The sequence below is a fragment of the Nematostella vectensis genome, chromosome 2, assembly GCF_932526225.1.
Source record: "Nematostella vectensis chromosome 2, jaNemVect1.1, whole genome shotgun sequence".
Taxonomy (NCBI): Eukaryota; Metazoa; Cnidaria; class Anthozoa; order Actiniaria; family Edwardsiidae; genus Nematostella; species Nematostella vectensis.
In genome coordinates, this window is record NC_064035.1 from 20,410,343 (window position 1) to 20,422,297 (window position 11,955).

The window sequence follows — 11,955 nt, forward strand, 5'->3', positions numbered from 1 at the left end:
CACCTTTCAATCCCATATCACGCCCTTGTCTTGAAGTAGAAGATTCGGAAGGTATCGATCCGACTCTTTTACTTGATGATCATATGCCGTACAAAACTCTCCAAAGCCAAACCTTTATTCACTCTCACACATGCATAATAACATATCAAAAATAGGTATTTACATTTCTGATTAAGCGCTCAAAATAAGCCAACTATCTTTTACAAGATGTGGCCATCAATTATAAAAACGTTGCGGGTGTGCAGGAGCCAATGGGAATTTCGGGGTTGTTTCCCTTCTGGAGCATTCTATATCATTTCCAAAATTACCTTGTTACGCGAGTAGGAAAAAAGTCTCGCGCAGCGCTTCTTAGTGTAGCGTTCTAAGTGTTAGACTGACAGTAATGTAGCGTCCTATTGTAGTGTCCTAAGGACTGTTGGACTGACAGTAATGTAGTGTATTTGTACAGCTGCGCGGGAGCCTAGTGGAAAATGGGCAAGAAAATGATCACTTAAAGAATTAAAACAGTTCCACGCCCCTTCCAATTAAGCTCTTAGAATATAGCTTACATAACCTTAACAATCAGAGAATAAAAAGCGGCAATAAAAGCCCTAATATATGTATTTCCATTCAATCGCGCAACAATAGGTAATTTTTATGTTTTGTATATTACGGTGCGACGCCAGTTGCGGTACTCACCAAGAAAAATCTGATGAAAGTTTGGTCGGAGAGGTGTTTGCAAATTTCCTTGCCATGCTATATTTTGTCGCCAAAATGCTCGTTCATTTGCATGTACCACTATCTAGAACATATCTGGTGCCCACGGTAGGGCGTATTGCATGATAATGATATACTCCCGTTGACGGGATGGCGGGTATGTAACGGGTATGTCCTTCTTTGCGTCCGTGCAAAAGCGTTGTTAATATACTGCTGATAATAAAATATCTACCTACGGCGGGGTGTTTATAAGCAATCCTTACGTACGTAAGTCTAAAACTATGGGAGGCGAAAACTATGGATCCTGAACGAAACTCAGGCTGCCGATATCCTATCAGGAAAACGAAAACTGATAAATGAGCCATGTCCCTCCTAAAATCTAATGTAGATTGTTAACTAAATGCTATACAACTAACGCATTAAAAACACTATAGCTAGTAAATCATATGCTACACGAATTCTAAGATTCAAAACCAGAGAAGCCCCGGTGTCTCTTTCGTCTCTTTACGTCTGTTCTTCTGTTACCGGTAGATGATTCCGTAAACGCCACATCTCACAAAAAGTAATGAAATTCGTACAGATCTCACAGAAGTCACAGAGCAACCTTTTCTTATCCCTTCGATGTCGTTACATCCCAATATATTGACTTCCTGAACTTGTTTGATTTCACGGCTATTGATTTTCTGCGTATACCACCAGTCGCTATCGCACAACTAACTAGGCGACATCCGTGACTGGTGCGCGAGCATAACCTGACAACCTTCGCTTACATGGTCCATGACTCTCTGCTTAAGATCACACACTTGTTGCTTTAGTGCGTTTGCAACTGCATTCAGCTCAATGTTCCTCTCTTTCAGGTCTTTCACTCTATTCTCTAACCTCGCCTCGCGTTCAAGCTTTCTTTTGCGGCACTTGGATGACGCGATTCTATTGCGCTGCTTTTTGCGCTCTCGTTTAACCACTTCTTGAATTTCCAAATCGATGGGTTGCAAAACACCTGACTCGGTAGTTTGCGACTCGAGCTTAAAATTACCTGGTATCTCTTGCTTTACTACATTCCCGTAAGGCGAAAACCCGCGCAAAGCACTAGCCGTATCGGTGACATAGTCTTGAAAACCTGTAAGCTGATTGCTCTCCGGTGGGTACGAGAATACAGTCGGGTAGGTCGAAGACCCCGTCGTGGTCGAGAAAGGGTTGTATAAAACGCTTCTGTTGGAGTTCGAGTAAATATTACTAGTATTGGAGAAGTATTCACTTGTTTCATTACGCGTAAGATTAGTTGAATAGACCACTGACTCCACACTAGTTCTTACGGTCGCTGGGTTTGTGCTCAGAAAGACTCCGTTGCCTGCTGGTTCACCCAGGAAGGGATCGGTTGTATCGGAGTTGTCCGCAAGGTCAATGAGCGATTCTCCTGAGGCTTGTCTGTCGTGGAGGTCCTGCAGAGCTTCAGTGAATCCGCGCGAGTATTGCTCCGTTGTCGTCGGGTTCACTGGTCCATGCGCGGTGCTGTTGAATAGCGACCCTGGCGTCGGACTTGCTGATATCCCACTTTGCAGAGACATAAGCATCTTCTCGATGTCCGGGGAGGCGAGCTTGAGAAGGCTAAAGTCAGGTGAGCGCAGTTCTGAAGGTGTCGCATTTCTCTTGAGGTCCAAAAGCTTTGGGTCTTCCGCCACAGGATGCAAGTTGAGGTGAAGCTCGTGTTTATCATAAAGATAATGTGGCATGAGATGGGACGTGATCCCTTCATCCTGATAAAAAGTGGCTTCCTGCGATTCCTCCATTGGGTTCTAAACTACTGAGGTGTGGGATGGTTCTACGTCAGGGCTACATAGTCTGAGTTTAATCCTCGCTCACTCAACCATGAAATTGAACAAATTCGTGTCACCTCAAAACTTGGCTCGATCGCGCACACCCCCTCGGTTCGGCGAGCTGTTTCTGGGGTCAAGTCATTCCCCTCGTCTTATGTCACTGGGCCAAGAGCACAAGTGGTCAATAGCCTGTTGTCAGGGAAACTAGAGTCGCTGCTTCTTATTGGCTGGCCTTAGCAGCAGTGTTTAGTAATTCATTAGCGATACCTGGTGTCTCAAGCTAACGCAAGATGATCTAACTACGCAGCATGGCAACGGCAACGGGTGGTTGAAGTCTTGGCGCCAAAACCCAGGGAAAACAATACCCTCGGGATTACCAACAAACATTCTCAAGATGACTTCTCTGCACGCAAACCGCTTATTTATCTCGCGTGTTAAGTGATGTTATGAGAAATAGACTCATTGGTTTGTTATTGTTTTTAAAGAAAAATTATAATACAAAATTCGCTTGTTTTTGTCAGCTGTATATGTTATGAAGAAAAAGGATTGCTTTCTTTAAAAATTTCAAACACTAACGAAATCAACTTTTTAACCAGAGATACCTAAACAAGCACAGCTTAGAAGATTTAAACTAACACGGACTTTTTTGTAAGGCAAGTTACGTTTATAGCAATAAAGGTCTCAATCTTTAGACGGGCTCAGTCAGGACGAGTATGCTTTCCACAGTAAACGGCAACTGGTATTTGGCTTCCGTTTTCTTCCGTTTTCTTTTGTTCATGTTAATGTGAAAATCTGTCAACTAGGTGAGCTCAAAATTGGTGAAACAATGTATGATCATGAGACAACACTGAACTAATAAAACCTACCTAGCCATGATGGTAACTTCTCCTCCCACGGCAAAGAAGAGAGGAACGGGGGAGTACTTATCGTAAATTCAGGCTTTTAACTAGGTCAATACATACATGGCCCTTAATTGACAAAATTGATAATTGACACTTTGCATTCGAAGTCCAACATCTCATTCAAGAAAAATATGTCGAGCAAAGTATCCACGAAGCTCTAGTTTTAGTAACGGGCTTCTTTAATTCAGACTCAGGCAGTAATTTGTTTTATATTCAAAGTTTTTAAGTAAAGTTCGCTTAAAAATGCTGTGCATCGAATGCATAACTGTCCGAAAATTGTAGCCAACCGTGAAATGGGCCACATGTAGGTCCATCCACTCTATAACCAGGGCTAAGGGCTAGTTCACACCATAAGCAAAGAAACATAAACAAAAGCAGAAATGACGAATAAAAACCATTTCTTTTCCGTTAATGCTTATGTTTAAAAATTTCGTGTGAATGAAATGACTCAGGAAAACATAGACTAGCCTTTGTCGGCTCTCATTCGCGGTCATTCGGAAATGTTTTTGAATATTGGGAATCCTTTGGAGCACGCGAAGGCCGAGTTGTGCTCAGTGGCCAAAAACATTTCCCCCAGGCTGCTAGACATTCACACGAGAACCTGTAACGCCAATCACCCCAGTAGAATTACATCTGTACAGATTCTGGTGATGTCAAACCTGTTACACATAGAATTGATTCTTAAGTTTCTTCTTTTAGTGAATTGGCACTAAGCAAAGACGACGACGACGCCAAATATCAATGATCGAATAGCCTGCAGACATGCTGTGTGGTTCGATTTTTGGTAATGGGAATTTTGGGATATCTGTGGTGGTATAATCAACAGGAGGTTGGGTCGGGTCAAACGGAAAACGGGATTTTTGGCTCCCAGGTGCAGGGATTTGTGGGTAACGGATATGAAGGTCGGAAACGGGAAGTCGCTATATCCAGACCCCTCCCCCAAGGACCATGGTATAGCTTAAAGCGCCAAAATTTAAAGTATTTGCTTGACGGTGAAACTTTCAGGCACCAACGAACAGACAAAGTATATTTTTCTGTCTGTGTGTTTGAATTTCCCGCTTTTCCGCCGTTGCCCTCATGAATGTTCCACTTCGGAGACGGTATTCGTGAAATTCAGGGGTACACCTATTTCACAAAAGGTTAAAACCTCAAATATGTGGAGGCAAACGTCGTAAGGTTTCGTCTAAGGGGTTGGTTTAAAAATAATTTTCCGCGTATAGTGTGTATTTGCAAAAATCTTAAAGCACATTCGGTCCATTGTTTCGTCGCTATGGTAACTCAAATGACAACAGCTCACATATTTTCCAAAAAATCAATCCTTTCTTGATAAATGGACTTAATCTGAAATTCCAAGCTTTGCGCAAACGTAAACTGTAGCCCTTTAAACATGAGCGGTATATCTAATTCCTGGACGGTGGAGAAAGTCCCACTTCGCCTTTTGTAAGTAACCGAATGTAACCGTTGTGCGCCAATATCGGTTATTTTAATAGAAGAGATGTGGACCTCACTGTGGGGGTGAAATAATGACGTGTCGCTGGTTACACTGAAAGAGTAACCCATTTTGATTTTGCCGCGTCTTGTTTATTATGTTTTCTTGCCTTTTAGTACTTGTGCTTCGGCCTTTTGATACTAAGCTTCGTTGTGATTATACTGAGGAACGGAGTGGCAATGATTGTCGTAAATCTAGTTTGACCTTATTGTTCAGTGCAAAACAAATCAACAAACATAGAGGCTCCGAGATTTTCGCGAGCGAAGCGAGAGTTTTTCCCCGCGAGTTTTTCGAGCGAAGCGAAAAAGCGGATATTCCGCCTCTGGGACCCAGAGTACAGACAGATGATACACGCTCGCAATATTCTTTGCAACTTTAAATGCGCCTGCATTGGAATAACTTTTCACTGTATACATTCGCACTCGCTAAACTAAGGTATAGAGGGGGGATAAGCTGGATTACGTTTAGAGATCTAGGAAACGCCTACCAGGCCGGTCTTCTTCCTCCTCCCCGGCCACCCATTGAACCTTACCTTGACCGTTGTCGGATCGCCAAATTTGTCCCCAATCTTAAATGCGATGCGACAATGGATGCGGTGTGGAATAGAATACTAAAATAAATGTAACTTCAACGACGGACGTGTTGCAACAAGTCAAGCTCTTCGTCCAAGTCACACACATGTATGAATGAAACGCGAGACCTTATTATAACTCCTCCAGCCAGTAAAACATTTGCTTCGACAAACGATATGGCGCAAAATTTAATGACCTGATCACGTGATCGCAAAATCTTGTCACGTGATAGCAGAACTGAACACCCTCCCCTACACAAATGTGGAAGGCAATAATTGCAACAACATTAATTTTAATGTTTGCCACAAAAAGTATCACCACACGCTATTAAAAATTACATATCTACAATACAGAGCTGTAACCATCCTGAGATGTTGTTAGTAGGCGGGCTTGGAACAGAAACCATACATGTATTTACTGACGAAAATACTTTATTAACACAAAGCATATATTTCTTGTTTGTTTAAAGCACTTTCTACTGTCACTACAGCGAAGCCTTCATCTGTGCTCCTCTGAAAACCTTCTGGGTGCATGAAACAGTCAACTATTTCATCTTTGTCCTTTAAGATTGATAGACATCTACTGATCATTTTTTTCTAACAGCATCATATACGGAAGATGCCTGAAAACGGAGTCAAATACAGCAGATCAGTTATGTTATAAACAATAAAAGATAAGTCGAGGTCTTATATATACATGTAGACCAAATTTTGCAATTATTGTAAAACAATATACTGAAGCTGCAAAAAAAAGATTTATTGACTCAAATACAAATGGCTGATTGCAACTTTTATCCGCACCGGGGGAGGGGGGGGGGGGTTTGAGGACCTCAAAAATCCTAGGGAGGACGGGGTCTCCAGAGGCCTAAGTTTCCAGGAGGGGGGGAGGGGAGGGGGAGCCAAAACTTTTAAAAATCAAGGGGGAGGGGGAGAAAAAGCCCATGAATTGCAGGGGGGGGGGGGTCTAGCTATGATTTCTTAAAATTTCTTTTGTTATCGTTCTGATTTTACACCAGACCGGGGGGGAGGGGGTGGGGGTGAGGGTGGAGGGGCTTACACAAATCTCTTTGGGGGGGGGGGGGGGGTTGCTCTGTAATTTTTTCAGAGGGGAGGGGGGTATAAATGCTAATATCTTCAACACCCCCGGTGCAGATAAAAGATGCAATCAGCCAATATAAGCCAACCTACTGCTTACCTGGCCACTGCTCATTGACTGAAATACAAATATAAGCCAACCTACCACTTACCTGGCCACTGCTCATTGACTCAAATACAAATATAAGCCAACCTACCGCTTACCTGGCCACTGCTCATTGACTTAAATACAAATATAAGCCAACCTACCGCTTACCTGGCCACTGCTCATTGACTTAAATATAAATATAAGCCAACCTACCGCTTACCTGGCCACTGCTCATTGACTCAAATACCAATATAAGCCAACCTACCGCTTACCTGGCCACTGCTCATTGACTTAAATACAAATATAAGCCAACCTACCGCTTACCTGGCCACTGCTCATTGACTCAAATACAAATATAAGCCAACCTACCACTTACCTGGCCACTGCTCATTGACTTAAATACAAATATAAGCCAACCTACCGCTTACCTGGCCACTGCTCATTGACTTAAATACAAATATAAGCCAACCTACCGCTTACCTGGCCACTGCTCATTGACTCAAATACAAATATGAGGCAAACTACCGCTTACCTGGCCACTGCTCATTGACTTAAATACAAATATAAGCCAACCTACCGCTTATCTGGCCACTGCTCATTGACTCAAATACAAATATAAGGCAAACTACCGCTTACCTGGCCACTGCTCATTGACTTAAATACAAATATAAGCCAACCTACCGCTTACCTGGCCACTGCTTATTGACTTAAATACAAATATAAGCCAACCTACCGCTTACCTGGCCACTGCTCATTGACTTAAATACAAATATAAGCCAACCTACTGCTTACCTGGCCACTGCTCATTGACTCAAATACAAATATAAGCCAACCTACCGTTTACCTGGCCACTGCTCATTGACTCAAATACAAATATAAGCCAACCTACCGTTTATCTGGCCACTGCTCATTGACTTAAATACAAATATAAGCCAACCTACCATTTACCTGGCCACTGCTCATTGACTTAAATACAAATAATGCCAACTTATTACTTACCTGGCCACTGCTCACTGACTTAAATACAAATATAAGCCAACCTACCGCTTACCTGGCCACTGCTCATTGACTTAGATACAAATATAAGCCAACCTACCACTTACCTGGCCACTGCTCATTTTTACTACACAGGGGGACATAAATAACACCCATTAAGTTCTTCTTGACAATCTTGCCATCTGGCATCTTGTCATACTGTTCCAGGGTTTGGTTACGTGCTTCAGGCCCAACAGGGATGATCATACGACCGCCAGGCTTCAGCTGTTCCAGCAACTATTCAACAAAAGCTGAATTTTTAATTTACATAAACTGTAGAGTGTGATGTATGATATAGTCGAGCTGAAAATTTGTGGTGGTATTGCTATTGATAATACATCTTCCAATAGTTCATTGGGTATTATATTGTTATAGCCTTAAAATACTCTAAAATTAAGAATGGCCCAGCCTCAACTGAAAAATAGACATTCTTACAAAAAAGAGTGTAGTCAATATGAGGAAATAGTAATTCTTACTTCTTCTGGAAGTGTTGGAGCGGCAGCCCCAACATGAATCGCATCAAATGGACCCCCTGCAGCATGACCTTTGCGTCCATCACCAACTGCCAAAAAAAAAACATGTGTTCAAGACAGTCTTATATGTATTATACTCTTATTTCACTATTTTGGTGAATAAAGCAAACACAGTCACCGTCTTTGGAAAAAGGCTTTCAGGACAGGTATCCAGATTTTTCTGTTGTTTTAAATGAAGGAGGGGGGGAGTTTGTACCCTCTACACCACAGTACCATCAAATATCGCTGTTGATTTAAGTGGCCTATTGGACGTAAGGCATGAGTAGGTGTGAGGCTGATTTGTTAACAAATTTACAAAACTTTAGATCAAAGGACACTTCAGCTAACAATCACTCACCAATAAGCTCTACTTTTTTTTGTGAGAGCAATTCTGGGTTGCCTTTCTTGATGTTATTTTTTGCTTCAGTAACAAGTTGATCAATATGGTCAATACCATAGACCTTGCCTTTTTCACCAACCTGTAATGATAATGCCCAAATGTGCAAATAAAAGCCCCAAATACTGAAAAGAATTCAAATTACAGTAGCTTTTTCTGTATGCAAATGCTTGCTGGTCAATAATAGAATAAAACAATAATATACTACTGTAGTTCACCCTGTACTTTATAGAGTTTATAGATTACATTAATTCTGGAATAACATGAGGTTTTCAAGCCAGATTCCATTCAAAATGTAATGCTTAGAGACAGTGAGAAATCAGACATTCCGGGAAAAAATTGCATATGACAGTTGTTGGTTGTGATTTTTTTTCATAATAAACAGCAAAAACTGTTAATAACATTACCATATATGCCATGCAGGCGGTAAGATAGCCACTCCCTGATCCTACATCTAGTGCTATGGCGCCCTCCTTCAACTGGTCTTCTAATATTTGAAGGGCATACACATGCTGAAAGAAACCAATTTAAAACTTCCTTCTTATCCAAGTGTTGTTGAGCAGGTTGGTGTTGAGCAGACAGCCCCACAATCCAAGGTAGGGGCAATATTTTTTTAGAGGGGGAGATGGGGGGAGGAAGCGCAAATTTGAATAGAGGCACTAAAATAAATTCCCCAATACTATAGATCAACTGTAGGAAGAATCTGTATTATAACGTTAATAATAAAAAATAATCAATAGAAACACCATTTTTTTTCCTAATAAAGTTGTGTTTCTTAGCCAAGACAAGTATAAAATTTAAGAAAAATTTGTCCAAAAGAATCACTAGTTACCAAACCCCCAAACAAACCTGTGTCGCTAGAAACAGCTGGCTTAAAGAGCTATAAAACCATCACTAGGGTTTTGAGACAAGAGAATAGAAATAAAAATTGACTATCTACAGAAGGGATGACCCTAATTTTTATCAGGAAAAGGAATCTACTGACTTATAATCACTCATGTAGGACAATTACAGTTTTTATATCCTAATAGATTGACTTAACTGCTGGGAAAAGCTTAACACAGGTGTTCAGGGCCGTAGCAAAGGGCTGGAGCACGTGCACTCAAAATATTTTTACGAATTATAAGGAAATGACCAGTAGGAGCGTGGCCGGGCCCCCAAATATTTTCTTAATGTTTCTGTGTTGTGCCCCCAAAATATTTCAAGGTCCGCAAAAGCACTGGTGCTTTTTGAGAACAGGACCTGATACACACATGAGGTTGACCAAGACCATAGAAATCACCATGGGTTAGCATGGAAAAAACCTTTTTGTAATTGGGCAGTTTTGTTTTAGACCTGCTGAAAGCAATAGGCTTACAGCCACAAGAAACATTGTGTAAAACACTGATAAAAAAGGTAGTGAAATAATTTTAACATACCCACTTTCATGGTAAGCAGTTATTTATATCAATGTTATTACAGGGCCATAGCCAGGCCTGTAGCCAGGATTTTGAGCGGGGTGGTTCGTTTTTCCATTTGAGCGGACCAAATTTCCGGTATACCCCTCTACTCGCCTTACTACATTAGGCAATCGATACTTCAAATAAATTCAATCTTGTATTTAAAATGTTATTAATAGGATGCCTTTTAACATATAGCGATAATAATAAAGATAATTATTTTTAAAATATTTTTATAATCATTTTAAAGACATATTAATGTGCACGGTATATCCAGCCAATGTTTTTTTTGTTTGTTTACTCTGACCGGACCTTCAAGCCGGGTTGGGGGGGGGGGGGGGGGGGGGGGTTCGGCCGAACCCCCTGAAATCCCTGGCTACAGGCCTGATAGCAGGGGGTGGGGCACCAATATTTTAACAAAAAATTAAGGAAATGCCCAGTAGGGGTATGCCTGTGTCCTCAAATATCTTAATTTGTCTGTATCTACAATCCTCCCCCCCCCCAAATGTTTGTAGGGCCTGTGCTACAGCTCTGTGTAAGTAACCACCATGAATTACAAATGTTATAAAGGGGCAGTCAGATATTTTGAAGGATCTATAATATCCCATTCTTTCTCTAGACAACTCACCATGTGGGGGGCACTAATTGTGGCTTGAAAGCCTGTAGATAGGAATACAAAATAACTTTCATCAAGTGATATCATCAATACTCCCTATCACTCTTACACACCTACAAAATAAAACATGGCTTAGTCTGATGCAATTCTTAAAAATGAATCAAATAAAGCGAAAAGACACTACATGTAAAATACATTTGTTTCATGTAGTTTTGCTTGTTGCTGTGTACTTTTGTCGGTTGCAATCAAGTTTTTTGTCATATTGTAAGTTGCATCTATTTTGTTGTATAATGTATTTTGTTGTTGTCTTCAGTCACTGGCCTTGTCCCCGGTTAAAATGCCTTTTATATTTTCCATACAAGACAGCCATAGACCACAGCCAAAATCACTTAAATGGTATCTGAAATGTGCATGATGACATGAATTGAACTCAGTAGTCCACCAGAAATATGTTTTTCATTCAGGGGACATGGTAACAGAGGCCTCTCTACACCTCATTTCCTCAACTCCTAATCATGTGGGATATTCCTTTTTATTGCCCTCCCATACTTAGACTGGGGTTTGGGTTATTGTCTGAACTGAAATATGACTATTGCCTTTAATGACAAAATCAAAATAATAAGAATAAAAATACAGCAATATAAAACTTGTTTGAGTTGATTTTCTTGTGACAAGAACAGACTCCAGTGCAAAATTAAACACAGAAATTACTCTTTTGTCTCAATGCAGTCTTTTTTAAGAATTATTTTAAGGGTTTTATTCGTATATAAGTGGGTACTAACTTTAGGGTGAAAGGAAACGTGATTACACAAAGCAAATCGATTTGTACATGCAGTGGGGCATTTTTCCGTTGGGGTCACCGCATAATCAGAAGACAACGCACAAATCGTGCTGACCTGCGATACCTCATACGCACCTATGGGTTGAGGGGCGTCCATGAACGGGTTCAATTTGCTGTAGTGTTTTCTGTCTACTTTGCGCAATGCCGCTTCAACACGGTCGCTCTTCAATACCCCGTTCGCTGTAAGGAGTTGGGAAATGGGAGAACAATAAAATTCAAATCCGTCAAGGCGTAAACTGGGGCAAAATAGTAAACCATATACAGCAAAATTGCACTGTCATTACATCTGAGCTGATCTATGAGATCTGCATTGCTCTGTCCATGGGATCGCCAGGCCATATTTCGTGAGATCGCCAGAAATCCGTTCAGAAGTCTTCTACGCAAATTGTTCATGTAGCAAATAGTACCAGGCTCCCAAGGGTTTCCGCCGCTATAAGCAGTTGGAGTCTGGTACTAGACA

The 11,955-nt window shown here is 41.2% G+C and overlaps 2 protein-coding genes across 2 annotated transcripts; both read right to left on the reverse strand.

Annotated features, from left to right (window-relative positions):
• Window positions 1-99: 99 nt before the first annotated feature.
• Window positions 100-2,662, reverse strand: LOC5516132 (transcription factor Jun). The gene has a single exon (XM_032385896.2). It carries the CDS (start codon window positions 2,481-2,483, stop codon window positions 1,410-1,412), a length of 1,074 nt encoding a protein of 357 aa, XP_032241787.2. The 5' UTR covers window positions 2,484-2,662; the 3' UTR covers window positions 100-1,409.
• Window positions 2,663-5,748: 3,086 nt separating this feature from the next.
• Window positions 5,749-11,926, reverse strand: LOC5516131 (protein-L-isoaspartate(D-aspartate) O-methyltransferase). Its single transcript, XM_048724071.1, has 8 exons — window positions 11,780-11,926; window positions 11,571-11,675; window positions 10,667-10,698; window positions 9,007-9,111; window positions 8,561-8,681; window positions 8,167-8,252; window positions 7,759-7,927; window positions 5,749-6,095 (listed from the first exon to the last, which is right to left on the reverse strand). The coding sequence occupies exons 1-8, from the start codon at window positions 11,886-11,888 to the stop codon at window positions 6,079-6,081; spliced, it is 744 nt and encodes a 247-aa protein (XP_048580028.1). The 5' UTR covers window positions 11,889-11,926; the 3' UTR covers window positions 5,749-6,078.
• Window positions 11,927-11,955: the final 29 nt, after the last annotated feature.

Bases quoted from the DNA above. Each gene is read 5' to 3' on its own strand.
- LOC5516131 (XM_048724071.1), bottom strand. From the start codon at position 11,888: ATGAACAATTTGCGTAGAAGACTTCTGAACGGATTTCTGGCGATCTCA. The intron at 11,676-11,779 runs GTAATGACAGTG...AACTCCTTACAG, and splicing joins TCTCATAGATCAGCTCAGAT to CGAACGGGGTATTGAAGAGC. The intron at 9,112-10,666 runs GTGAGTTGTCTA...GGTTTCTTTCAG, and splicing joins CAATTAGTGCCCCCCACATG to CATGTGTATGCCCTTCAAAT.
- LOC5516132 (XM_032385896.2), bottom strand. From the start codon at position 2,483: ATGGAGGAATCGCAGGAAGCCACTTTTTATCAGGATGAAGGGATCACG.